The 27,476-nt window shown below is 38.0% G+C and overlaps 1 protein-coding gene and 1 pseudogene across 2 annotated transcripts in view; one reads left to right on the top strand and one right to left on the bottom strand.

Annotated features, from left to right (window-relative positions):
• Window positions 1–2,149: 2,149 nt before the first annotated feature.
• ZDHHC17 (zinc finger DHHC-type palmitoyltransferase 17) overlaps window positions 2,150–27,476 on the top strand; it is a 97,460-nt gene continuing 72,133 nt past the window's right edge. Inside the window, exon 1 of one of the 2 annotated variants that reach the window (XM_036866668.1) lies at window positions 2,150–2,324. In XM_036866668.1, the coding sequence (XP_036722563.1) occupies window positions 2,232–2,324 (93 nt within the window). In that variant the 5' untranslated portion in view covers window positions 2,150–2,231. Of the gene's footprint in view, window positions 2,325–2,598; window positions 2,747–27,476 lie in introns of those variants that run through there. The other variant, XM_036866669.1, reaches the window with a different exon arrangement.
• Window positions 23,776–24,139, bottom strand: LOC118902394 (annotated as a pseudogene).

The raw sequence follows: 27,476 nt of genomic DNA on the forward strand, positions 1-27,476 counted from the left end.
ACAGAATACAAAGAAACTATAAGGGACTAAAAATAACTACACGCATGCACAGTTAGGGCAATTATCAACAATAAGATACAAAAAGGTCATACACTAGCTGCCATGTTGGAGGTGTGGGGAGCAAAGGCATGGTATTTCCCAAAATCCCTGCACACAGTAGCACCAAGGGGCTGGGCAGACCACCTAAGCACCCCACCTCCAGCCCAACCCACCAATCGGGCCCTACCAGTCACCACATTGAAGGAACCAGCCTGCCCTCCTTGGAGCAAGCAAGGGCACCTGTTACTTGGTTTCACTCCCTCGTGCTGCAGCACAAGTCCCAGTAAAGCCTTACCTGAATTTCTCATCTGGCCTCTTATCAATTTCTATTGATTAAAGGGTCCAAGGACTCGGGTCGGTAACAGCACCGCATCCCTAAATTAAACACATGTCAAATTCCACATATTCCCCTTAATTCTCTAATTTGATTTTATCTACACCAGTGACATAAGGGTAAGGAGGGGCAAGATGAAGATTGAATTGTTGAAGTGAAAATTATTTCTGTCCATGTTAAAAGGTGTCTGAAAGCAGTTTGGAGCTCCAAAGGCAGAACCCTAATTCTGACTAGCTCTGCACACTGAGTGGAAGAGTCAAAACCAAAATTCTTGGTTTGGGCCAGGACCAAAAGAATGAAAATGTTGCTTTTTCTCAGACTGAAATGAGAAAAAGCAAGTGCTGGAACAGACACAGACATAGCCAGCCACAAAGTTAACAGGGAAGCTATTTGTTCCCCCCCTGCGATGCAGCATCTGTCAAATGCCATATCCACCCCTCTTTGAGTGATACTGTTCTCTTGCCAATGATGCCCAGACCCACTTTGCTATTTTCGTTTATTACTAGACTACCCAGTTACTGAACGGGCCCTCTCCTCATGACAGCATCCAATCCCCGGTTAATCCTCTTTTCCTAATCCCGCCTCAGAAACAGCATCCAATCCAGAACTGATCCCCGCTCTCCCTAGACCCTACAGACTCCTTTGGCGGGAACCTAAACTTTACAAAAGACGCTTTCTCCTCCCTTTTCCAGTGGTATCCAAGCTTCCTCTGGAGTGCCCTTCCTCTTGATTTACAAATAAATCTGATGTTATCGGATTGCAGGCTTCTTCCCGATTTGGCTTTAACACGAGACAGGTTAGTATCAGGATCTCTACTAGATGTTCCATGATTTTTGCTAAATCGTCCTCTGAGCAGTTTGGATTTTCGATTTTTAATAGCTAAAAACAAAGATAAATGCTTTCTATAACAGTCCCATCAGCACATTTCTAGAAAGCAATCCCCTCCATCCCCCATGCAGCCCTAATATCCGTTTAATAATGGCTTTAGTCATTTTATCTGGTTCGCATTTCAGCGAATTTAGTTTAAATGACTTCAGTTCTGAATTCCTGGATTACATTAAAATGTAGCAGATGGGGGCGTGCGGGCTTTGAGGGCGTACATCCTTAATGTGGTTACTCTTAATTCAAGACCAATGAGGGCAGGTTGCGATGATTTTTAACAGGCTTCTCCAGGAGGAAATCCCAAGCTCTATCCGTGTTTTACCGGGCGCCCCCCGGAGGCATAAATTGCGGGATGACCTTTTTGAAAGAGGAGGAAGGGGTGCGTCTTTCGTCTTCTGGAGCGATGCACATCTGGATTCAAGCCTGAGAGCCCAAAACCTAGTACCTGGAGCGAAGTGATGGTTCCACTCCGGGTCTCTGAGAAGGGGTCCCGGGGGTATCGTATCGGGACAGTGGGGTTTGCGGGCTTGGACGCCCCGACTGCCGGGGATCCCGAATCTCGGCTGCGCCTCTCCGGAGCCCTGCTTTCGTTCCCGTGCCGCCGCTTGGTTTCCCACGTTAACTACCCGGTTGCCCAGCAGCCGCCTCCCAAGGGTAGCCAGAGGCGCACAGCTGCCTGGGGCGCGGGCCCACTCGCGAGTGGCAGCGCCCACGCCCAGAGCCTTCCGCCCGCCTGCCCCGGCGCAGTGCAGCAGAGCGCGCTCCCGCTCGGACCGGCCCGGCCCGGCACGCGCGCACGCGCGCAGGGACCAGTGCTCCCCGAGGGGGGAGGGGGCAGAGGGGGCGTCACGGGGGGAAGGGAAGGAGGAGGAGGAGGAGGAGGCGGTTGCGTTGCCTCCGGCGGGGCTCGAGCTCGCCCTCGCGCTCGCCCTCCGCCTTGCCCGAACCCCGCGAGGGTGAAACGCTTTCTCCCGGCATGCAGCGGGAGGAGGGATTTAACACCAAGATGGCGGACGGCCCGGATGAGTACGAGACCGAAGCGGGCTGCGTGCCCCTTCTCCATCCAGAGGTGAGAAACGGCGCCGAGCGCATTCCTAGCCCTGCGATCCTCCAACCTTTCTCCCCCGGGCTCGTAGGGGGCGGTGGCCTGCGTGTTCGGGGTAGTGGAACGCGCGGAAGTTGGGGAGGGCGGGGAGGCAAATCCAGGCCCGAGCGCGGCTGTGAGCGGATAACGGGGGAGGAGATAGCGGGGCGGGCCCGGCCGGGGCGGTCTCTGGGACGCCGTCCCTGGCTGTGCCTGGAGGACAGAGGTGGAGATGTTGAAGATTCTACTCTGTCGCCGCGCTGCTCGCGGGTGCATTGGCGGCGGGGGCCTGGTGCTGGTTTGGAACCGCACGATAAGACCCTAGTCCTGCTCCAAGCCTCTCGGGGCGAGAAGGAAGCGCGTCTGGTTTTGATTTCTTCTCTTTTCCTTCGCCAGAGTGAATGACGGTATCTGTTCCTCCCATTTGGGTCACTGTGGGGGAGTGTAGGGGACGAACACAGTTTTTTGGCCAAAGTGATGTCCTTCCCGTGATGCCATAGGCAGCACCTCGGGGCCCCTTGTGTCTTTTATGTCCTTCTTTGAGCGTTTGTCCTTAAGCGATTAAAAAGAGAGGTCAAAACTTTTGGGAATAGACCCACGCTCACGTTAGCTTGTCACAGTACCGTGTTTTTTCGGGGGGGGGGGCGGGAGCCAGAGGAGGACAGTGCAACACGTTTCCCATCACATGAGTATCTTCCCCTGTAAGTAAACAGTGACCCTCTCCAAGATCAGTAGCATTCTGTTAGTTTATAGCTGAGCTAGTGCTAGTTCAGGCCTGGAAGCAATTCTTGATGCATTCCGGTTTTTAATAATCCATAGTGCTGTGCGGAGGGCAGCAGCAAAGCTTCCTGAAGAACTCCTGTAGTTTTTATGAGCTTAAGGGATGAAGACTATCTTTGTGTTGTAGTAGGGTGAACAAACATGGAAGTCTCTACTTGGTTATCTTGCATTAGAATGATTCTGTTTATTTCTGGAGTTGGGATTATAGCATGCTTATATTACTTAGTATAATATAAATACAAGCACTTACCCATGTTATATGTTAATACTCATCACCTCATTCATCACTTTGACTTATCAAAAACAGTGGCACAGTTCCTTAGGAATATACCTGGGCCACTCTCAATGAAAAGGCTACTTTGGATTTCTGACAGAGTTCTACAGTAAAACTAAACATTTTTTTTTTTGACCAAAGTGGTAAAAAAAAATTCTCAGAATTGGCATCGGAGACATCTCTCTTTTAGTTCACACTTTAGGCCCTAAAAATATATCAAGAAATAGACAAAGTTTTCAGATGATGCATTGAAAATGTTGCTAAGGAATATTTCTATTCATCTACTCCTGTGAAAGTATTTTAAATACTTAAATATTGATTCTATGTATTTTAACATAACTCTTCTCTCTTCATAAACCTTTGCTTTGTGAAATAGTTCATTGTTTGGTACTTTAGGAATAATTTCAACAGGCAACAAATCCAGAAATTGCTTTCTATAATGTAATGGCCTGTAGGCTTGGAATTTAGAGACCAGTCTTCAAGTTGCCATTTAATAGACTATTACTAGAAAATCAACTTCCTCATCATTGGAAGTGGAAGTTGAAATAGATGATATGTACCATTCCTTTTTGCTTGACAAACACAAGGTCCACTTAGTTTAGGTGTTTTGAGTCTTAAGCTCATAACTACCAGGCCTAAGGTCTTTCTGCATTTTTCCTGTGGTTAGTTTTGCATTCACACCTGGTACAGACCTGGTATAGTTCTGCTGCTTCCTTGCTGTGCATTCTTGGGCAAGCTACTTCCCTGAGTTTTAGCTTCATGATTTATAATAATGGGATGAAATAATAATAACTAATAAGCTGAGGATTAAGTGAGATAATATATTCTTTTTTGTTGTTAAAGTAAGTGGTGTCTTCCTACTCCCTTGGAAAGAAACCTAGCAAACCTTTTTTGCTTTGGTGAGCAAATAAAATAATAGTACCTTTAAGTCGTTTTTGGAGAGAACATAGACTTTTGGTCAAACTTGGGTTCCAATTCTGGATTTGTAGTAATTAGCCAAGTAACCTGAGACAGGTTCTTAATCTCTTAAAGCCTCAGTTTGTTCATCAGAAAATGGAGATGCTGCCTATTTCACTTGGCTTTAAGGGATTAGGTGAGACTCTTTGTTGAGGTTTAAGAACTGGCACATTGTAGGTGCTCAGTTAATGTTACTCCTTTCTGCACCAGAAGGAGGGCGGTGTTATACATTTATTTTGATTTTGATGACTGGTGTAGAAACTTGTGTGGGTTTTTTTTTTAAACATCTTTATTGGAGTATATTGCTTTACAATGGTGTGTTAGTTTCTGCTCTATAACAAAGTGAATCAGTTATACATATACATATGTTCCCATATCTCTTCCCTCTTGCATCTCCCTCCCTCCCACCCTCCCTATCCCATCCCTCTAGGTGGTCACAAAGCACCGAGCTGATCTCCCTGTGCTATGCGGCTGCTTCCCACTAGCTATCTATTTTACTTTTGGTAGTGTATATATGTCCATGCCACTCTCTCACTTTGTCACAGCTTACACTTCCCCCTCCTCATATCCTCATGTCCATTCTCTAGTAGGTCTGTGTCTTTATTCCCATCTTACCACTAGGTTCTTCATGACCTTTTTTTTTTTTTTTTCTTAGATTCCATATATATGTGTTAGCATACTGTATTTGTTTTTCTCTTTCTGACTTACTTCACTCTGTATGACAGACTCTAACTCTATCCACCTAACTACAAATAACTCAATTTCGTTTCTTTTTATGGCTGAGTAATATTCCATTGTATATATGTGCCACATCTTCTTTATCCATTCCTCTATTGATGGACACTTAGGTTGCTTCCATGTCCTGGCTATTGTAAATAGAGCTGCAATGAACATTTTGGTACATGACTCTTTTTGAATTATGGTTTTCTCAGGGTATATGCCCAGTAGTGGGATTGCTGGGTCGTATGGTAGTTCTATTTTTAGTTTTTTGAGGAACCTCCATACTGTTCTCCATAGTGGCTGTATCAATTTACATTCCCACCAACAGTGCAAGAGGGTTCCCTTTTCTCCACACCCTCTCCAGCATTTATTGTTTCTAGATTTTTTGATGATGGCCATTCTGACCGGTGTGAGATGATATCTCATTGTAGTTTTGATTTGCATTTCTCTAATGATTAATGATGTTGAACATTCTTTCATGTGTTTGTTGGCAATCTGTATATCTTCTTTGGAGAAATGTCTATTTAGGCCTTCTGCCCATTTTTGGATTGGGTTGTTTGTTTTTTTGTTATTGAGCTGCATGAGTTGCTTGTATATTTTGGAGATTAATCCTTTGTCAGTTGCTTCGTTTGCAAATATTTTCTCCCATTCTGAGGGTTGTCTTTTGGTCTTGTTTATGGTTTCCTTTGCTGTGCAAAAGCTTTGAAGTTTCATTAGGTCCCATTTGTTTCTTTTTGTTTTTATTTCCATTTCTCTAGGAGGTGGGTCAAAAAGGATCTTGCTGTGATTTATGTCATAGAGCGTTCTGCCTATGTCTTCCTCTAAGAGTTTGATAGTGTCTGGCCTTACATTTAGGTCTTTAATCCATTTTGAGTTTATTTTTGTGTATGGTGTTAGGGAGTGTTCTAATTTCATACTTTTACATGTAGCTGTCCAGTTTTCCCAGCACCACTTATTGAAGAGGCTGTCTTTTCTCCACTGTATATTCTTGCCTCCTTTATCAAAGATAAGGTGACCATATGTGCGTGGGTTTATCTCTGGGCTTTCTATCCTGTTCCATTGATCTATATTTCTGTTTTTGTGCCAGTACCATACTGTCTTGATTACTGTAACTTTGTAGTTTGTGTGGGTTTTAATTTAGTGGAATAGGATCTTGCAGGAACAAGTTTATTTTACTTTTTATGTTCAAATTTAACACTGTGTCACAAAAATAGTTTCTCACTATTTGTTGAATAGGTGAATTATTTGTGGGATAAAGAAATTAGCTATCCTTAAATCTCCTGTTAGTATGCAGACTGCTCACTGTTAAAACCTTTCTTAGGGGATTATGTAATTAGATTAACAACGAACCCTTCTTTTTAGAGATATTTGCTATGAGAGAACCTTACTTTTCAATTAATTAAATAATCCATTCATTTAGTCAGTCACTTAAACATTTGTTTATCTTGAGACTTCAGTATATTTGTGGTAAATACAGTGAGAAACAGTATAGGATACTGGTTAAGAGCCAGGACTCTGGTGACAAATGGAGAATCTAGGTTCTGCCACTTACTATCATCATGGTCAAATTACATTTTACATTTTTGTGAAATTAGGATAATAGTACGTACCTCTTAGAGTCATTGTGAGTATTAACTAGAATAATGTTTGTAAAGCAGTCATCACAGACCTAGGCATGTAGACTACCAAGCAAATGTAAAGAGCTCTGACATATAGTGAGTACTGATGCTGTTGACTTTGTTTTCTGATGAAATAAGATTGTTTTATTTTAACGGAAGAAATTAGAGGCTATTTGGGAAAAGATAAACTGATTATCAGGGGATTAGGGTGCTAATCCCAGCTCTTCCACTTTAGGCTAGTGGACATTTAAACTATACTTAGTTTCTTTGCTTTTAAGATAAGGAGGCTAGACTGGATGCTCTCTTCAGATTTCTTTAAACTCTAATGCTCTGTTGTATATTGTGATTTTTCAAGATTGATAGGCTTGAGCATCTATCTACTAGGTGCATAACACTGTACTAGGTTATATGGGTGAAAATAGAATAAATAGAATAGCTTATGCTCTCCAGAAGTTAATGATCCAGTTGGAAAGATATCAGAATACAAATAAGTGCTGAAATGAGAAGTGTAGGCTGTAAGTAGGTTCGGATTCCTGTTATCTAGAATGGTTAGAAGTAAAACTTCAGCAGAGATAAAGACCATATGTTGGTCTACAGATCCAGCTGGCTTGCTGTCACCAGCCTTCCGTTTCACTCACTAGTATGTCCTCAGTAAGCCTTCTCTGCTCTTTCATAGAATGAGGCCACAATACTCCCTTCAGCCAGAGTATTATTATAAGGGCTCTCTGTCTCAGCAGGATCTGACTCAGAGCTTTGAACTGGATTGCCTAGATTACCTGGGGCTTTCATCTCTTGCTCGCTTCCTTTTTTTCTCGATTTCAAACTTCTATTACTGCCTTTTCTCTAGTGTCTCATTTTTTTTTTTTAATGGTAACTTTTTTGCTTCACATTAAATTTGTCCATATTCATGTCTCATTTTTTCTTTGTTTAGAATATTAATCTGAAGAACTACTACATCTCCTGTCTTTACAGATTTTACAAAATCTATTTTTTGAAACTTTTCTTTAGTGAAAGTGGTTTTGCCTTTTTCCATTACTAAATTTTTTTGCCCTATTATATAGCGATATACATGTGTACACATATATAAACTCATTTGTTTTCATAAAGCAGATAGAAAGATACTTTGAAAATTACTTTTCTTTTTCTGATAGATTGCGGGCACACTCTTTCCCTTCAAAACATGTCTTTCTGTCAGTCTTTAGGATCTGATGCCTTTTTTATTCAGCAAAAATGCTATAGGCCATATACTTGTAATTTAGATTTAAAAATACTATACCCTAAGCATAGTAACTACTGAGTCAATATATAAAAATGAAAATGCAACTAATTGGTGACCTCATGGATTGTGGCAAAGCCAAAGCTGAAAATTACTGACCTGTAGAACCAAAAAATTATATTTGATTGAGAGAAATGCCATTTTACTGTTTTGACCTCTTTGTTTTGTTTCGATCCCTATTTTTATTTAATTTGTGAGACCTATCCCAAAAGTATTTATTAAGAGGGGACTGTGGAGTGGGTAAATATAAGAGGATGTAGGTTAAAAGTGAGAGTGCTGGTGTTTGGCTGCTTGAGTTCAAATCCTAGTTTTGTACTTACTAGCTTTGTGACTCTGGGCAAGTTATTGAACTGTGTTCCAATTTTCCAGACTAAAATGGGAATATAATAGCTCCTACCTCATGAAGCTGTCGTGAAGATGAAATGAGAGAATGTATATAAAGTTCTATGTCTGGCACTTAGTAACACAATACATGTTAGGTATTAATGTTATGATTAGTTATTAAGATCTCAAGCAATAGTAGTATACATATATTAGATATTGAGGCAACTGTCTAGGTAGCTAAGATAATGAAAATTGGTTGTCTGGGGTTTGAGGAGAACACAGGCAGAGTACTCTTTATTATAAGCCTTTTTTGCACTGTTTAATTTTCTTAAAGATGTGTGCTTTGATATGAGGAGTGTTTATTGAGTATCTAAGTATGGTCTTGATGCTTTGATAGGCCATAGAATAATGAGGAATACAGAATAAGGCATTTTAAAATAACAAAAGATGAATTGGAGGCCTTCAGATCCCTCAGGATAGATGAACGTGAGTGTGTGCATGTGTGTGTATTTTGTTAAAAATTTTAAATGCATTGTGGACCTCCTTTCCTCTAGAGAGTATCCTAAGGGTGTGTTAGGGTAGTTAGGGTTGGTTAGTCATTTAAAGTGTCTTGATGTAGTATGCTTTTAACAGAACTCCCAACAGCCACATAATCCAGAAAGATGTTATTTCAATATCAGGGTTATGTGAAATTCTCTTTCAAAACATCATCTATTTCTAATATTATTTTATGATTAGATTCTATTACAGATAGGTAATTCAAGAATAAAATATCAAATAGTTTAAGCTTTGGAATTTAAAAAGTTGATTCAAGGCAATATTATATTTATAAAATATGCAAGTAAAATTCTCACCCAGTGCAATAATTATCCATTTGTAGGATGATATCTTCTGTTAAATTCTCCTTAAAATAGAGCTACAGGTAGCTAATTTGAAAGTAGAGTGAAACTTGAGCCTTCTTTAAATGAGATATTATGAAGAACTTAACTTCCTGAATTATAGAGGGTTAACAGAATATTTTTCATTTTTGTCTCAATTGGTGTTGAAAATTTACCAAATGAATTACTCTACTTTCTAGGATTAATACATACTAAATATGATAGAATCTTTCTTTGATAAATCAGAATATTATAGTGTCCTAGGCTCATCTTTCTGATTACTGATAATTATTGTTGAGGAGATGGAAGTGATAGGGCTAAATGTACCTGAAGGGGTTTCTTTGTATATATGTCAGATAACTTGTGTTTTTTATCAGTTGTTTTATACTAGGAAAAATCAAGTGAAAAATACTGTTAATTACTGATTGAGATGTTACTGTACCCTCATTCAGTTTTTTAAAATGTATGTGTGTGTGTATTATGAACATCTGTTAATTTATGAAGGATTTAATGAAGGATGAACAAAACTGGTGACCAAAACTATCTCCATTCTCATTAAAATAAATGAACAAATGAACGAATGAACAAACCCTTTTGTGAGCTGAAGAAGTTGCTTGTCGTGTTAGTTAGAATTCTTGGATTGCAGATGTCACCAACCTTTTAAAAATCTACTTGGGCAAAAAAGGGAATTTACTGGTCCACATAACCCAAACTCAGGATGGCAGGGGTGCAGTTGGGCTCAAGGATAATTGGAACCTGAGCTGAGAATGTCACCAAGACAGTCTTCTCTCTCTCCTCATCTCTGCCTTTCAGCTTCATTTTCCCCTAATGCAGAGCAACTTATTTATTCTGTGTAGTGGGGACATGGATGCCAGCGTTGATCTCTCAAATCTCAGCTAACCATTAGAGAGGGACTGCATGTCTTTCCTTATTCCACATTGGAAAGTGGCAGTGTGTCCACTCATATGACCACAGGAGAGGGTCTGAACTTTGCCAAGCTATCTTGCTGGGAGTTGGAGGAGGAACAGTTTCCTTAAAGCAGGAATGCTAGCAGGGAAACTGTTTCTGTCCTCTGTACTCTTAGTGTGAAGAACTGTTTGTTTGCTTTGTTCCAGTCTTCTAGTTTTTTACGTACTTAGAGATGCTGTAATTACACTGCATTCATTGTTAACAGTAAATGTTCTAGTTGAGCTACTGAATAGCATGCTGCATGAATAATCTAGACCAAGGTTGGGAAACTTTCTATGTAAAGGCCAGATAGTAAGAATTTTCAAGTTTGTGGGCCATGTAGTCTCTGTAGCAACTACTCAGCTCTGTGGTGGTTGTACGAAAGCAGCTGTAGACAATATGGAAATGAATGGGTGTGCTGTGTTTCAATAAAACTTTATATATAAAATCAGGTGCTGGGCTAGATTTGAACTGTGGACTCTATTTGCCAGCCCCTGATCTAGATAATACATAGGAACTCCAAGAAATTTATGTTAAAATATATGATATTTCAGTGCATTAAATCCCATTAACCACTGGTGTGCAATAACTTCATCAGAACTAGATTTGCTTGGTAGATGGGTTGGGTAAAGTAAGAATGTATATGTGTGTGTGTGTGTGTGTGTGTGTGTGTGTGTGTGTGTGTATTAGAACCTTATGGAGAACTTTATTAGAATACACGTTTCCATATACACCTCTCACAGTTTCTAATTTAGTATTTGGGTTTGTGGTATGTACGTTTTGAAAAACTTTCAGAGGTGATTCTGATAATCCCATACTTTATCCTCCCCTCTCTGATATGCACTTGATGTGTGGGAAAAGTTTTATTACTTTTTTTTTTTACACAAGGTGGAGGAAAGTATCTAATTTTTCATTTATGGTATGAGGCATTGTATTGTGTGCTTTTCATGTTATCTTCTCAATCTGATGGATAATCACAATGGTAATTGCTAACAGTTACCAAATTATAACTGAACTAGCCACGGTCCTAAACAGTTTTGCTTATATATTCATTCGTTTAATTCTCACACCTTTTTTAACACCTCTTTTACAAATGAGAGGATTGAGGCATAAGAGAGGGTAAGTAACTTGCTGGTAAGTGGTAGAACTGAATTAGAATCCAGGTTCAAACTGCTGGAATCCAGTTGCCCATTTTGTATTGTGATAGTGATGATACAGAGTTGATTGAATAGTTAGCTGTGATGACAAAAGTCCTCATTTATTTGAAAAACTATTTTTAATAGACTAGTTTTTAGAGTAGTTTGAGGTTCACAGCAACATTGAGCAGAAAGTACAGAGAATTCCCATGTACCCTGTGTCAACAACTTGCCCTGGAGGTGGCACATTTGTTACAGTTGATGAACCTGTGTTGACACATCATTATCACCCAAAGTCTGTACTTTACCTTAGGGTTCACTTTTGGGTTTTAATATGGGTTTTGACAAATGTATAATGACATGTATCCACTATTACAGTATCATACAGAATAGTTTCACTACCCTAAAAATCCTTTGTGTTCCGCCTACTCATCCCTCCCTCTCTGCTAACTCTGGCAACCACTGATCTTTTTGCGGTCTCCATAGTTTTCCCTTTACCATAATGTCATGTACAGTTGATCCTTGAACAACGCATGTTTGAACTGTGTGGATCCACTTATGCATGGATTTTTTTCAGTAGTAATACTACAGTACTATGTGCATCTTACAATCAACAGCATCTTTGATTCTGAGGAATCCTCCCTCTACATAAAGTTTAGAACGGCACTTGACACATAGAGTTAGCTATCATCTGTTTTATAATCTTTCCTTTCTTTCTGCCGTTCAAGATTATGAGAGAGAATTGTAACAGATTGTTAAGTCTGTTTCTACCTTGGAGATTTTATCTCCTTTCACTGTAATTATAAATACTCATTAATCTTCATTCATAATTCTGTAACTATAATCATGAATAAACTGTAGACATTATTTTCTAAGGAAATTTTGCTTTCTGATAGAACACTTGATATAAATATCCAGATCTTACAGCTGTTTATGTAAGAAGTTAGTTAACTTGATTTCATAACTTCCCATTATTTAAACTGGTTTTTTCCTTGTTTGTCTCCTTTTTCCTGTGGGTAATTGTATGTTACTAAGTTCAAAAAAAGGCCACACTTGGGGAAAAAAATTGACAAACTAGAATCTAGCAGACCAAATAAAAATGTAAACTTTCTGAAATATCCTAACATGTGATTTATTTTGTATTGTTGAATAGTATATGAATTTTCAAGGTATCAGAAATTTAAATTCCAGCATGGGCTTTTGGCTTTTAAAAGAAAGCAGCACAGGATTATTGTCAAAAAAAATTTAAATAGTACAGAAGGCTATATAGAAGATAAAAGCATATATAAATGTATATTTCATATACATGCTTATATACATTTATTTCCTTGTTTTTGTTACATAAATGGTATCATACAATGTTATAAAATTTACATTTTTTCTGCATACACTTTGGCCACAGTTTCATCTTAGCGTATGATGATCTTTCCCATTCTTTGTAATGTCTAGACCTGCCTTGTCCAATATGGTAGCCACCAATGACATGTGGCTATTTAAATTTAAATTGATTAAAATGAATAAAATAAAAAATTGAGCTTTTCAGTCATATTAGTCACATTTTAAGTGTTTATTAGCCATGTGTGGCTAGTGACTACTGTTTTAGACAGTACAGAAATATAGAATATATCAGTAATTGCAGAAAGTTTTGTGGGACAACACTGGTCTGGACAGTTTTTTAAAAATTTATGTCTTTCAAAAATATTTTTTACTACATAACTATTTTTATTGAGGCATATTGTATTTATAAGTTGCACATATTTTAAATGTTTAAGTTGATGACTTTCTTTGAATTAAAATCTTTTATATGGAGATAATTGTAGATTCACATGTAGTTGTAAGAAAGAATGCAGAGAGATCCTGTGTACCCTTTACCCAGATTTTCCCAATGGTAACACCTTGCAAAATTATAATACCACATCTAGGAGATTGATATTAAATCAGTGAAGGTACAGAATATTTCTATCACCACAAAGATCTTTCATATTGCCTTTGTATACCCATACCCATCTATTCTCCCATTTGTATAATTTTGTAATTTTAAGAATGTTATTTAACTGGAATCATGTTGTGTGTATCCCTGTGAGACTCGCTTTTTTCATTCAGCATAATACTTTGGAGATTCATCCAGGTTTTAGCATATATCAGTAGTTCATTCCTTTTTATTACTGGGTAGTATGTTGGATGTACCACAGTTTATTTAACTATTTACCCATTGATGGACATCTGTGTTGTTTCCGATTCTTGGTTATTATAAATAAAGCTGCTTTAAATATTTGTGTAAAGGTCTTTGTGTAAACATAAGTTTTCGTTTCTCTAGGATAAATGCCCAGGAGTGCAATTACTGGGTCATATGATAGTTGTGTGTTAATATTTTTAAGAAACTGTCAAGCTGTTTTCTGGAGTGGCTGTACATTTTACATTACAACCAGCGGTATATGAGTAATCTGATCTCTCTGCATCTCTTTAGCCCATTTTAATAGGTATGTGATGATAAGTCATTGTGTTATTAATTTACATTTCCCTAATGGCTAATGATGCTGACTTTGTTTTCATGTGTTTATTTGCCGTCTATATATCCTCCTGGGTTAAATGTCTCTTTGTGTCTGTATTAGTTTGCCAGGGCTGCCATAACAAAATACCACATATGGAGTGGCTTAGATAATGGAAATTTATTTTCTCACAGTTCTGGAGGCTAGGAATCCAAGAACAACGTGTTGGCAGGTTTGGTGTCTTTTGAGGTCTTACTCTGCTTAACAGATGGCATTCCTCTTGCTGTGTCCTCAACATGGTTTTTCCTTTGTGTATATGCATCTCTGGTGTCTGTGTGTCCAAATTTTCTTTTCCTCTAAGGACACCAGTCACACTGGATTAGGGCCCATCCTGATGACTTCATTTTAACTTGATTCCCTCTGTAAAGGGCCTAGCTCCAAATACATTCACATTCTGAGGTACTAGAAGTTAGGGCTTCAACAGATGGATTTGGGGGGACACAACTCAGCCCATAACAGTATCTTTTGCCAATTAAAAAAAAATTGATTGTTTATTTTTCTGTTGAGTTTTGAGAAGTTTGTGTTTTCATTTTTGTTTTTAATACCCTAGACACTAATCTTTTGTTGTGGGTTGCAAATATTTTCTCCCAGTCTGTAGCTTGTCTGTTCATCCTCATAACAGGGTCTTTCTCAGAGCATAAATTTAAATTTTGATGAATTTCAGTTTACAAATTTTTTCTTTTATGGATTGTGCTTTTTATGTCAAGTTTAAGATCTCTTTGCCTAGCTGTAGATCCAAGAGTTTTTTGCCTTTTTCTTTTTTAAACAGTTTATGGTTTTACATATAACATTTAAGTTCAGGATCAATTTTGAATTACTTTTTGTATAAATTGTGAGAATTAGGTTGAGCTTCATTTTTTCTCCCCCTATAAATGTCCAACTACTCCAGCACTACTTGTTGAAAAGCTTATCGTTCCTCCATTGAATTGCTTTTACATTGTTGTCAAAGATCAGGTGAGCATGTTTGTATGTTTTTATTTCTGGATTCTGTCTTCTGTTTCATTGATCTATGTGTCTATCTCTCAGCCAGTATGACACAATCTTGATTGTTGAAGCTATATAATAGGTCTTGAAATTGAGTAGACTCCTTCTTCCTACAATTCTTTTTTTTAAAAATTATTTTGCCTGTTTTAGTTGCTTTTGCATATAAATTTTATTTATTTATTTTTAGTGTTTATTAAAAAAATTTTTTTTATTGGAGTATAATTGCTTTACAATGTTGTGTTAGTTTTTGCTGTACAATAAAGTGAATCAGCTGTATGTATACATATATCCTCTCCCTCTTGGACCTCCCTCCCACCCCCCACCCCACCCATCTAGGTCGTCAGAGAGCGCTGAGCTGAGCTTCCTGTGCTTTATAGCATGTTCCCACTAGCTATCTGTTTTATGCATGGTAGTGTATATATGTCAGTCCTAATCTCCCAATTCGTCCCACCCTCCCTTTCCTCCCCATGTCCACATGTCTGTTCTCTACATCTGTGTCTCTATTCCTGCCCTGCAAATACGTTCATCTGTACCATTTTTCTAGAGTCCACATATATGTGTTAATATATGATATTTGTTTTTCTCTTTCTGGCTTACTTCATTCTGTATGACAAACTCTAGGTCCATCCACATCTCTACAAATGACCCAATTTAATTTCTTTTTATGGTTGAGTAATATTCTGTTGTATATATGTACCACATCTTCTTTATCCATTCATCTGTCGTTGGACATTTAGGTTGTTTTCATGTCCTGGCTATTGTAAATAGTGCTGCAGTGAACATTGGGGTACATATGACCTTTTGAGTTATGGTTTTCTCAGGGTATATGCCCAGGAGTGGGATTGCTGGGTCACATGGTAGTTCTCTTTTTAGTTTTTTAAGGAACCTCCATACTGTTCTCCATAGTGGCTATATCAGTTTACATTCCCACCAACAGTACAAGACGGTTCTCTTTTCTCCACACCCTCACCAGCATTTATTGTTTGTAGATCTTATGATGATGGCCCTTCTGACTGGTGTGAGGTGATACCTCATGGTAGTTTTGATTTCCATTTCTCTAATAATTAGTGATGTTAAGCATCCTTTTATGAGCCCCTTGGCCATTTGTCTGTCCTCCTTGGAGAGATGTCTGTTTAGGTCTTCCGCCCATTTTTTTTTTAAATAAATTTATTTATTTAATTTATTTATTTTTGGCTGCATTGCGTCTTTGTTGCTGTGCGCGGGCTTTCTCTAGTTATGGTGAGTGGGGGCTACTCTCCATTGCGGTGTGCGGGCTTCTCATTGCGATGGCTTCTCTTGTTGCGGAGCTCGGACTCTAGGCGCACAGGCTTCAGTAGTTGTGGCAAACAGGCTCAGTAGTTGTGGCTCGCAGGCTCTACAGCGCAGGCTCAGTAGTTGTGGCACATGGGCTTAGTTGCTCTGCAGCATGTGGGATCTTCCCAGACCAGGGCTTGAACCCGTGTCCCCTGCATTGGCAGGTGGATTCTTAACCACTGTGCCACCAGGGAAGCCCCGCCCGTTTTTTTGATTGGGTTGTTTTTTTTGATATTGAGCTCCATGAGCTGTTTGTATATTTTGGAGATTAATCCTTTGTCCGTTGCTTCGTTTGCAAATATTTTCTCCCATTCTGAGGGTTGTCTTTTCATCTTGTTTATGGTTTCCTTTGCTGTGCAAAAGCTTTTACGTTTCATTAGGTCCCATTTGTTTATTTTTGTTTTTATTTTCATTACTCTAGGAGGTGGGTCAAAAAAGATCTTGCTGTGGTTTATGTCAGAGAGTGTTTTTCCTATGTCTTCTTCTAAGAGTTTTATAGTATCCGTTCTTACGTTTAGGTCTTTAATCCATTTTGAGTTTATTTTTGTGTATGGTGTTAGGGAGTGTTCTAATTTCATTCTTTCACATGTAGCTGTCCAGTTTTCCCAGCACCACTTATTGAAGAGGCTGTCTTTTCTTCATTGTATGTTCTTGCCTCCTTTGTCATAAATTAGGTGACCATGTGTACGTGGGTTTATCTCTGGGCTTTCTATTCTGTACTATTGATCTATATTGCTGTTGTTGTGCCAGTACCATACTGTCTTGATTATTGTAGCTTTCTAGTATAGTTTGAAGTCAGGGAGCCTGATTCCTCCAGCTCCGTTTTTCTTTCTCAAGATTGCTTTGGCTATTCAGGGTCTTTTGTGTTTCCATACAAATTGTAAAATTTTTTGTTCTAATTCTGTGAAGAATGCAATTGGTGCTTTGATAGGGATTGCATTGACTCTGTAGATTGCTTTGGATAGTATAGTCATTTTCACAATATTGATTCTTCCAATCCAAGAACATGGTATATCTCTCCATCTCTTTGTGTCATCTGATTTCTTTCATCAGTGTTTTATAGTTTTCGGAGTACAGGTCTTTTGCCTCCTTAGGTAGGCTTATTCTAGGTATTTTACTCTTTTTGTTGCAGTGGTAAAGGGGATTGTTTCTTTAATTTCTCTTTCTGATCTTTCATTGTTAGTGTATAGGAATGTAGGAGATTTCTGTGCATTAATTTTTTATCCTGTAACTTTACCAAATTCATTGATTAGCTCTAGTAGTTTTCTGGTGGCATCTTTAGGATATTCTGTGTAAAGTATCATGTCATCTGCAAACAGTGACAGTTTTACTTCTTCTTTTCCAATTTGTATTCCTTTTATTTCTTTTTCTTCTCTGATTGCCATGGCTAGGACTTCCAAACTATGTTGAATAAGAGTGGCGAGAGTGGACATCCTTGTCTTGTTCCTCATCTTAGAGGAAATGCTTTCAGTTTTTTCACCATTGAGAATGATGTTTGCTGTGGGTTTGTCATGTATGGCCTTTATTATGTTGAGGTAGGTTTCCTCTGTGCTCATTTTCTGGAGAGTTTTTATCATAAATGGGTGTTGAATTTTGTCAAAAGCTTTTTCTGCATCTATTGAGATGATCGTATGGTTTTTATTCTCCAATTTGCTAATATGGTGTATCACATTGATTGATTTGTGTATATTGAAGAATCCTCCCATTCCTGGGACAAATCCCACTTGATCATGGTGTATGATCTTTTCAATGTGTTGTTGGATTCTGTTTGCTAGTATTTTGTTGAGGAATTTTGCGTCTATGTTCGTCAGTGATATTAGTCTGTAATTTTCTTTTTTTGTGATATCTTTGTCTGGTTTTGGTATCAGGGTGATGGTGACCTCGTAGAATGAATTCGGAAGTGTTCCTCCCTCTGTAATTTTTTGGAAGAGTTTGAGGAGGATAGTGTTAGCTCTTCTCTAAATGTTTGATAGAATTTGCCTGTGAAGCCATCTGGTCCTGGACTTTTGTTTGTTGGAAGATTTTTAATCACAGTTTCAATTTCATTCCTTTTGATAGATCTGTTTATATTTTCTAACTCTTGCAAAATTGTACCTTTCCAAGAATTTGCCCATTTCTTTGAGATTGTCCATTTTATTGGCATATAGTTGCTTGTAGTAGTCTCTTATAATCCTTTGTATTTCTGCGGTGTCAGTTGTGATCTCTCCTTTTTCATTTCTAATTTATTGATTTGCATCCTCTCTCTTTTTTTCTTGTTGAGTCTGGCTAAGGGTTTATCAATTTTGTTTATCTTCTCAAAGAACTAACTTTTACTTTTATTGATCTTTGCTATTGTTTTTTTCATTTCTATTTCATTTATTTCTGCTCTGATCTTTATGATTTCTTTCCTACTACTGGCTTTGGGTTTTCTTTGTTCTTCTTTCTCTAGTTGCTTTAGGTGTAAGATTAGATTGTTAATTTGAGATTTTTCTTGTTTCTTGAGGTGAGATTGAATTGCTATAAACTTCCCTCTTAGAACTGCTTCTGCTGCATCCGATAGGTTTTGGGTCATTTTTTTTTTTTTGTCATTTGTTTCTATGTATTTTTTGATTTCCTCTTTGATTTCTTCAGTGATCTCTTGGTTATGTAGTAGCACCCTGTTTAGCCTCAATGTATTTGTGGTTTTTACAGTTTTTTTTTCCTGTAATTGATTTCTAATCTCATGGCGTTGTGGTCAGAAAAGATGCTTGATATGATTTCAATCTTCTTAAATTTTCCAAGCCTTGATTTGTGACCCAGGATGTGATCTATCCTGGAGAATGTTCTGTGTGGACTTGAGAAGGAAGTGTATTCTGCCACTTCCGGGTGGAATGTCCTATAAATATCAAGCAAATCTATCTGGTCTATTGTGTCATTTAAATCTTGTGTTTCTTTATTTATTTTCTGTTTGGATGATCTGTCCATTGGTGTAAGTGGGGTGTTAAAGTCCCCCACTATTATTGTGTTAATGTCAATTTCCCCTTTTATGGTTGTTAGCATTTGCTTTATGTATTGAGGTGCTCCTGTGTTGGGTGCATAAATATTTATCATTGTTATATCTTCTTCTTGGATTGATCCCTTGATCATTATGTATTTTAGAATAACCTTGTCTATATACACAAAAAGTCTCGCTGGGCTTTTGATAGGAATTGCATTAAACTTATCTGTCGATGTGGGGAGAATTGACATCTTAACCATTTTTAGTCTTCCAATCCATAAATATGGTATGTCTGTCTATTTATTTAGATCTTCTTTGATTTCTTTCATCAGTGTTCTGTGTTTTTTAGCATAAAAATACTGTATATGTTTGGTTATGCTTAATTTCTATTCTCTCACGCCCACTGAAGGCATTTCTCCAGCAGTTCTCTACTCATACTTCTACCTCATCAGTTTTTGAGTCTACCAGCTCATTTCTACTAGCAATCATTTCTCCCATCCTAAAAAGAAAATCTCAAAACCCACACCATGTTTTCCTTTGATTCCACTTCTTTTCTGCCTACTGCCCTATTTCTTTGCTCTTCCTTGTATCAAAACTCCTCAAGAGATTTGCCTGTACTTGCTGTTCCCAGTTTCTTTCATTCCATCTTTTCTTTAATCAGTTCTAGTCTGGCATGTGCTTCTACCTTGGCAAAGCAACACAAAATCTATATTGCTGTATCCAGTGGTTAACTTGTGGTCCTCATCCTTGCTGACTTTTCAGCAGCATTGATATAGTTGATCTACCTAAATTAACTTTTTTCAATGTGCTTCCGGGAAATGCAGGTCAAAACAAGATATAATTTAGGACCCATCAGATTCCTCCAAAATTAAGTCTGGTAAATCTAAGTATAGTGAAAAACACATATATTGCTAGTGAGAGTATAAGTTGGTACTGCCACCTTGGAAAGTATTTTTTTTTTTTTTTTTAAAGATTTATTGATTGATTGATTGATTGCTATGTTGGGTCTTTGTTTCTGTGTGAGGGCTTTCTCTAGTTGCGGGCAAGCGGGGGCCACTCTTCATCGCGGTGCGCGGGCCTCTCACTATCGCGGCCTCTCTTGTTGCGGAGCACAGGCTCCAGACGCGCAGGCTCAGTATTTGTGGCTCACGGGCCTAGTTGCTCCGCGGCATGTGGGATCTTCCCAGATCAGGGCTCGAACCCGAGTCCCCTGCATTGGCAGGCAGATTCTCAACCACTGCGCCACCAGGGAAGCCCCGGAAAGTATTTTAATGACAGTAAAGTAGAAGATACTCAAAATCTCTTAATCCAGAAGTTCCAATACTAGGTGCTTACCCTAGAGAAACTTTTACAGATGAGACCTGTATACGATTGTTCATTGCAGTATGATTTATAGTAGCAAAAAAGTCTCTTAATAGGGGAATGTATGTGGTTTATTCATGTAATGGAATACTATCTAATAATTTCATTAAATAAACCAGAACTACATGTTTCAGCACAGGTAAATCCCAAAAAACATAATGTTAAGTGAGAAATACTAAGTATTTTAAGATATAGTTTTATATAATAGGATGTAAAGGGGGATTTTTTCTTGTCATCTAAGCATTTTTCTTGGAGCTCAAAACTGAGGACAGTAGTTGACAAAGGAGCCCTGCAGTATAAACAGAGGTGCTGAACCTGCTGGAAAGTGGCTGTGATTTGTACTGGAACTCTGTTACCTCTAGTCTATACAAGATAAAGAGAGACTTTAGTGGGAGCAAAGGGTTCTTGGAAGAATTATCAACCCAAGAGGGAGTGCTGTAGTGTTTATATTGTCTTCCATGTGGGTTGCAAACAATTCCTCTGAAAGATTGGGGAACTTTTCAGGAGGAAAAATATTTCTCTGGCTGAATGACTGCTGGGTTGTGGAAAATAGTTAGGCCTCCCTAGGATGCTGTCTGAGTGAAGTGTTAGAGAATTCTTGGAAAAGGGTGATTTGGGTCCCCTGGAATTACTGATGGCCCAGACACTGGGGGCAGCTGCTGCTTTACTGGGGAAGTGTAAAGGTAAGCGATATATAAAATAGCCATACAGTGGAAGAGCCACGAGAGAGAGCTTCCTCTGTGTGTCCAGTGATGTTGAATCAAAGGTGTTTTCTTTGGGCCAAACAAACACTTTAGAGGCTAGACAGGCTATAGCCAACTTGAAAGAAACTTACCAAAGAGAATTGCCTGCTGGGCAGAAGCAACCCCATAGTTATACCAGTGACATAGGAGCTGAGGACTTTTTAGAGGTAAGCTGAAGAATGTCTCTTCTGCACCAGAGAATGTTACAGAGGGAGGTTCTGTCAAAGAAAACCAGAGCTGACAGTAGTTAAAATGGTAAAAATGGATTTCATCCAGGAACTATTGTAATAGGGGGAAAGGAGCCCTCAGTATAAAACTGGGCTCAGTTCTGAATACAGCAAGGACAATTGGAGATTTATAGCCAACAGGCAGAATGGGGGGGGGTGGTCAGTGGAGGGAAAATACTAAGAGGAGACATCAAGGATAGGGAGATTCTTGCTAAACCAACTTAACAGGATTCTTGCTGAGGACAAGCCAGGGTGATCAGATAGCAAGGACAGGAAATTCTCTAAACTGACTTAGCAGGATTCTTGCTAAAGCTGGACTATGCAGTCCCAGTAAGGATGGGAGCCAAGGTCAAGGCCTAGTTGAGAAGAATGCTCAGAGGAGTCTGACTGCAGTTTGGTCAAGGAGAGAGTATTTCAGAATTCTCAAAATGCCCCACATGAGAGAGGCAACAGTTGATACTGCCAATGACTGAGGATATTTGATAGCTGAGAGAAAACTACAAACAGCACCTAGCCTATGTAATATTAACTTTGCCTCTTTACTTCTCACTTTTCCACCTTTATTCCCATCTCTGGTAAGCAGAATAATGGCTTCCCAAAGATATCAAATTTTAAACCCTGGAACTTGTCCTATAAGTGTTACCTTATAAGGGAAAAAGAATCTTTACAGGGATGATTAAATTAAGGGTCTTGTGATGGGGGAGGTCATTCTGGATATCCAGGTGGACCCTAATTGCAATTACACATATCCTTATAAGAGGGAGGCAGACAGAGATTTGAACACACATACAGAAGGAATAGCCCTTATGAAGCAGACCAGGGAGATTTGAAGAGGCTGGCCTCAAATATTGGACTGATGTCACCACAAGCCAAGGTATGCCAGAAGCCACCAGAGCTAGAAGAGGCAAAGAATGGCTTCTCCCCTAGAGCCTCTTTAGGGAACATGGCTCTGCTGACCCTTTGTGATATTGATGTTTGATTTTGATCTTCCGATCTCCAGAACTATAATATAATAAATATGTGTCCTTTTAAGGTACTAAGCTTGTAGAAATCTATTAGAGGATCAATGGGAAACTAACACATATACCATCACACAGTACTATAATAATTTGTTTGCGTAGTAGTGAGAACACAGATAAAAGGACAGTTGACTCTGCCTGAAGGAAACAGGGAAGGCTATGGTGACTTTTGAAGTGTGAATTGAAGGATTTGTAAAAGTCTGCCAAACCTGAGATGGGGTGTGCCTTCTGAGTAGAATAGGTAACATGAGCAAAATGATACTGAGGTTTTTAAAGTACATGACTTCTTGGAATGGCTGGTATAAATAAACATGTATGATGCTTGGGAGGAAATGATGAATATTAAAGCTGGAAAAAGCAAGGTGGGGCCAGACCATGGGATTTTGTATGACTGCTGAAATGTTCTTCATTTACTCTATATGCATGATTTTAAGGATTTTAAGCAGGGGAGTGATTGGAACAGCAGTGTAGACAGACCTTTTAAGAGGATATTGTAGAGGCAAAACAGAAAAGGACAGAAAAAGGTGGTCAAGTAGACATTTGTATCTAAATGCAATGTTATTCATTCTCTGGAATGGATTTGAATAAGGATGACTTAACAACTTTATATATAATGCAGAAACAGTAAGGGCATTGCCTGTTTAAAATGGAAAAAAAAATAAGGAAATAAGGATGTACTGTCATTATTTTTTTCTAAAATTGCATTTGATGTTTCTGCCAATGCCGTATGCCATGAAATGAAAGACGACACTTATTTTCAGATTTGATTGTATTCTTAGACTATTCAAAGAGATCATAAAAAATTAGAGATTATAATTTTAACAATGTGGCTAGATACAAGGTAAATCTGTACATTAGTAGTACTCCCATATACTACTTATAACCAGCTCCAAAATGCAATGAAAATGATTTATATAAGTCCCCATCTGCATACTACTTACTAGAATAACTCTCAGAGTTATAGTAGTCAGGATAAGCTAGGTTTTGCTGCAGTAGCAACCCTAAAATCTTAGTGGCATACGTGTCAGTAGTTTGCTACACATGCATTACGGCTGCTCTGGGACCCAGACTGATTATCTGCTCTCTGGAACATTGCCAGTTTCCATGGCCGACGAGAAGTGAGAGTGAGGAATTGCATACTGGCTCTTAAAACCTATTCTCTGACAGCAACATGTCTCTTTTATTCACATTCTCTTGGTTAAAAGAAAAAAGTCAATCACTTGGGCTTACTTAATTTTCCAGGGGCCAAGGACATACAAAACTACCATGTGCTTGGGAAAAGAACTGGAAATATTTGATGGGTAGCACTAATGATTATGGAAGTATTTTTTTTTTTAACAACTGATTATCAATTTATTAAAAATGTTGATTTAAGCATCTGCACTGGTGACTTCAGCCTCGACTCCTGGCTCAATACTGATGGAAGTGATCTGCTTGACAATCTCAGGACTGTGCAGGTCAATGAGTCCCTTGTGGATCCTCATCTGGAAAAGATCCCAAGTCTTAGAACCTTCACCACAAGGAGTTTTCCTTGTAGTTATTCTCAGAGACTTGGTAGGCATCTGAACTGGTCCTTTTCACTTTGAGATTCTTTTCCTTCACGCCTCTGATCAGGTCAGCACATACCTTCTCCAAAGACTTCACGTTGTGGCTGGTGAGGGTGATCCTAATGCGGTGAATCACCACCTCGGGCTCCACGGGAGTCTTTCCATTATCTTTAAAAGCCATGGCTGCGGTGCGGCTTCCTGACTGACTTGTTCCTTGGCGAGAGAGAACAGCGGTAAGTTAGGAGCAGGAGTGGGTGGCCCGAGGCTCCGCTGCAGCGGTAACCCTGTCTTCCTCCAAGTGCTGTGGTAGTATTTAAATATAAAAGTCAGGACCAAAGATGCCCAAGGAAAAAAATGTACGTGATTATAAAGTATAATCCTTGAAACATATCAAAAGCGTAGATAACAGCTCTAAAAATGGAACAGAAGTGTTTAGATCAGTATGAAAAGGTTAGTATCTAATCTTCTCTATACATAAAAATCAGATTCAAATACATTAAACAAACAAATTTCAGGACCGAAATAGCATAAAATGGCCAAAGGATAGGAACAGGCAATTCTCAAAAGATGATATAGAATAGGAAAATATATTTAAGGTTGAGAGTTCAAGTATTATCTACTCTATTTAAATTAAGGGATAATTTAAAAATAACATCTAGAGTCAGTGAGTTTATGGAGAAATGGTTAATCAGATATTGATGATGGGATTATAAATATAATCCCTTTGCAAAAACAATTTAGATATTGTATCAAGAACCATAAAAATATTCATACCCTTTAAGAATCTCTCTCTAGGAATTTACTCCAGTTAATACATTTTTGACCAGAAATGTATTAAGGCCACAGGCGTTAGTTTCTACAAAAATCCCCTGGTCAGTAATGGGTTAAAAAGAAGAAATGTTAAATGAGTTAAAGGAAGTATTTTGTTGTAGTGAGGAAAAGTCCATCCATTTATTCTTTTTTTTTTAAGTTATCCTTTTTCTTGGTTTGTTTTTTAAATTTATTATATAAGTTTAAGGTGTACAGCATTGTAATTCAACATCTGTATACACTACAAACCAGGAGTCTAGTTATAATCTATCACCATACAGTTCACCCCCTTCACCCCTTGCTCACCTCCCCGCAATCCCCTTCTCTTCTGGTAAACACTAATCTGTTCTCTGTATCTATGAGTTTGTTTTTGTTTTGTTTTATTTTTCTAGATTCCACATGTGAGTGAAATCATACAGTATTTGTCTTTCTCCTTCTGACTTATTTTACTTAGCATAATACCCTCAAGGTCTATCCGTGTTGTCGCAAATGTCAGGATTTCATTCTTTTTTATGGCTGAGTAGTATTCCATTGTGTATGGATATACCACATCTTCTTCATCCCTTTATCCATCGATGGACACCTAGGTTGTTTCCATGTCTCAGCTATTGTAAATAATGCTGCAGTGAACATAAGAGTGCAGATATCTTTTTGAATTAGTGTTTTTGTGTTCTTTGGATAAATACCGAGAAGTGAAATAGCTAGGTCATATGGTAGTCCTATTCTTAATTTTTTGAGGAATCCCCATACTATTTTCCATAGTGACTATTCCAATTTACAGTCCCACCAACAGTGAACAAGGATTCCCTTTTCTTCACATCCTCTTCAACATCTGTCATATCTTGTCGTTTTAATAATAGCCATTCTAAGAGGAAATGTAAAAGGGAAGAATATAAAGTATATGAATACTGTGATTACAGACTAAACATATATAAATATTTGGGCAAATAAAGATTATATAGCAGTATTGAAGGAAATTTGCAAAATTAGGTTAAATTAAAAAATAACACTTCTTCCTAAAAACACATACTCTTGTTTAATAGTGAAAAAAAACCCCTGACAAATCCCAGTTGAAGGTCATTCTACAAAATACCTGACTAGTTCTCAAAACTGTCAAAGTCATCAAAAATAAGTAAAGTTTGAGGAATTGTCATAGCCAAGAAGAGCCTAGGAAGCCTTGACCACTTAAATGTAATGCGATACCCTGGATGGAATCCTGGAACAGAAAAAGGACATTACCTAAAAACTAAGGCAATCTGAATAAAGTATAGATCTCAGTTAATAATGTATTAATATTGATTGAATAACAACAAATGTACCATACTAATGTTAGATGTTAATAATAGTGGAAACTGGGTGTGTGGAATATGGGAACTGTGTACTGGTTTTGTAAATCTTAAACTGTCCTAAATAAAAATAATCCTAAAAATAAAGTTTTTTTTTCAAGGAGAGGGAGAAAAATATACATATAGGCATTTGTTCTTCAAATGTTTGTGGAAGGAAAAAAAAGTGTGCCAGATTTATGTATATTGTTGCAAGTATGTATATACATATAGATTAATACTAGAAGGAAATGAAGTGAAAACCAGTTTTTAGTGAAGCTAGAAGGTGATGAACATTTTCCTAGTCTAAAATTTGTTGGAAGCAAGCAAAGTGAATTTGATAGTTTGGATTGAGACAGTGGTGGTCCTACAGCATAAAGAGAACCTACCTATGCCTCAAGTTGGCCTCTCTTTTTTAAAAGCAAAAATCACATACTGTTAGCCAGGGATTGGGGACCACAGCAGAGCATATAATATAGCAGAGACTTCTTACTTACTGAAAAAATTGATTTGAAATCTTTCCATTATATTACCAAATCATTTTTGTCCAATCTTCCCTTAAAGAGGGTACATCCAATAGATTAGTAAGAAATTCTGTCTTGAGTGTAGTGCCATTTGCTGGCACTATTAATTAAATACATTTTAAAAGAAAGTTATTTTATAATTTTGTAGTGGCTACTGCTTTTCCTTATCTTTCATTGTTCATTTGGTTATATGTTTAATGCTTATGCTGTCCTCTCATTATATATTCCTTTTTAAAAATCCTTATGGTATTCCTAGAATTTAGTTCATTACTACCTAGGTTTTAAGAAGGTCTCACATTTGGCTCCACAGTTTTGGCTAGGACTTAAAAATGAATCAATTATGTATAGAGACTTTTTTTCTTTCTTCTCGTCAACAACGCTTTATATTGTTCTAGTTTCATCATATACATTTAATGGAATTAAATTTGAGAAGCTCAAAATTAATATAATTAACTACAATTAGCTTCTTGATTCACAGTCCAGCCTGTTAGAATGATACCTGACAGCAGACATTTGCACAGTGCAAGTTACAAGCATATGGTTAAGCCCTACTGGTTTGCTAATTCACCTGTGTATATTTATGGGTTAATGCACCAAAGGCAGGCAGGTAACGTGTCTTGTAGGTAACATGTATGTGCCCTAGAATTTTATTGAATTGATTTTGTGCTCTCTCTCTGTTTGGAAATGCATTTATATTGAGAATTACGGCATCTTTTCATGCCTATATTTGCCATTGTATTTTGCCCTCTTTCAATTATCTTCATATTCTTTGCCCATTTTTCAATGTGTTGTTACTCATGCTTTTCTCAGAGCTTTTTTTTTTTTAAACACTAGGACTATTATTACTGATATTCTTATATTTACATCT

The sequence above is a fragment of the Balaenoptera musculus genome, chromosome 10 (genome assembly GCF_009873245.2).
Source record: "Balaenoptera musculus isolate JJ_BM4_2016_0621 chromosome 10, mBalMus1.pri.v3, whole genome shotgun sequence".
NCBI classification, from domain to species: Eukaryota; Metazoa; Chordata; class Mammalia; order Artiodactyla; family Balaenopteridae; genus Balaenoptera; species Balaenoptera musculus.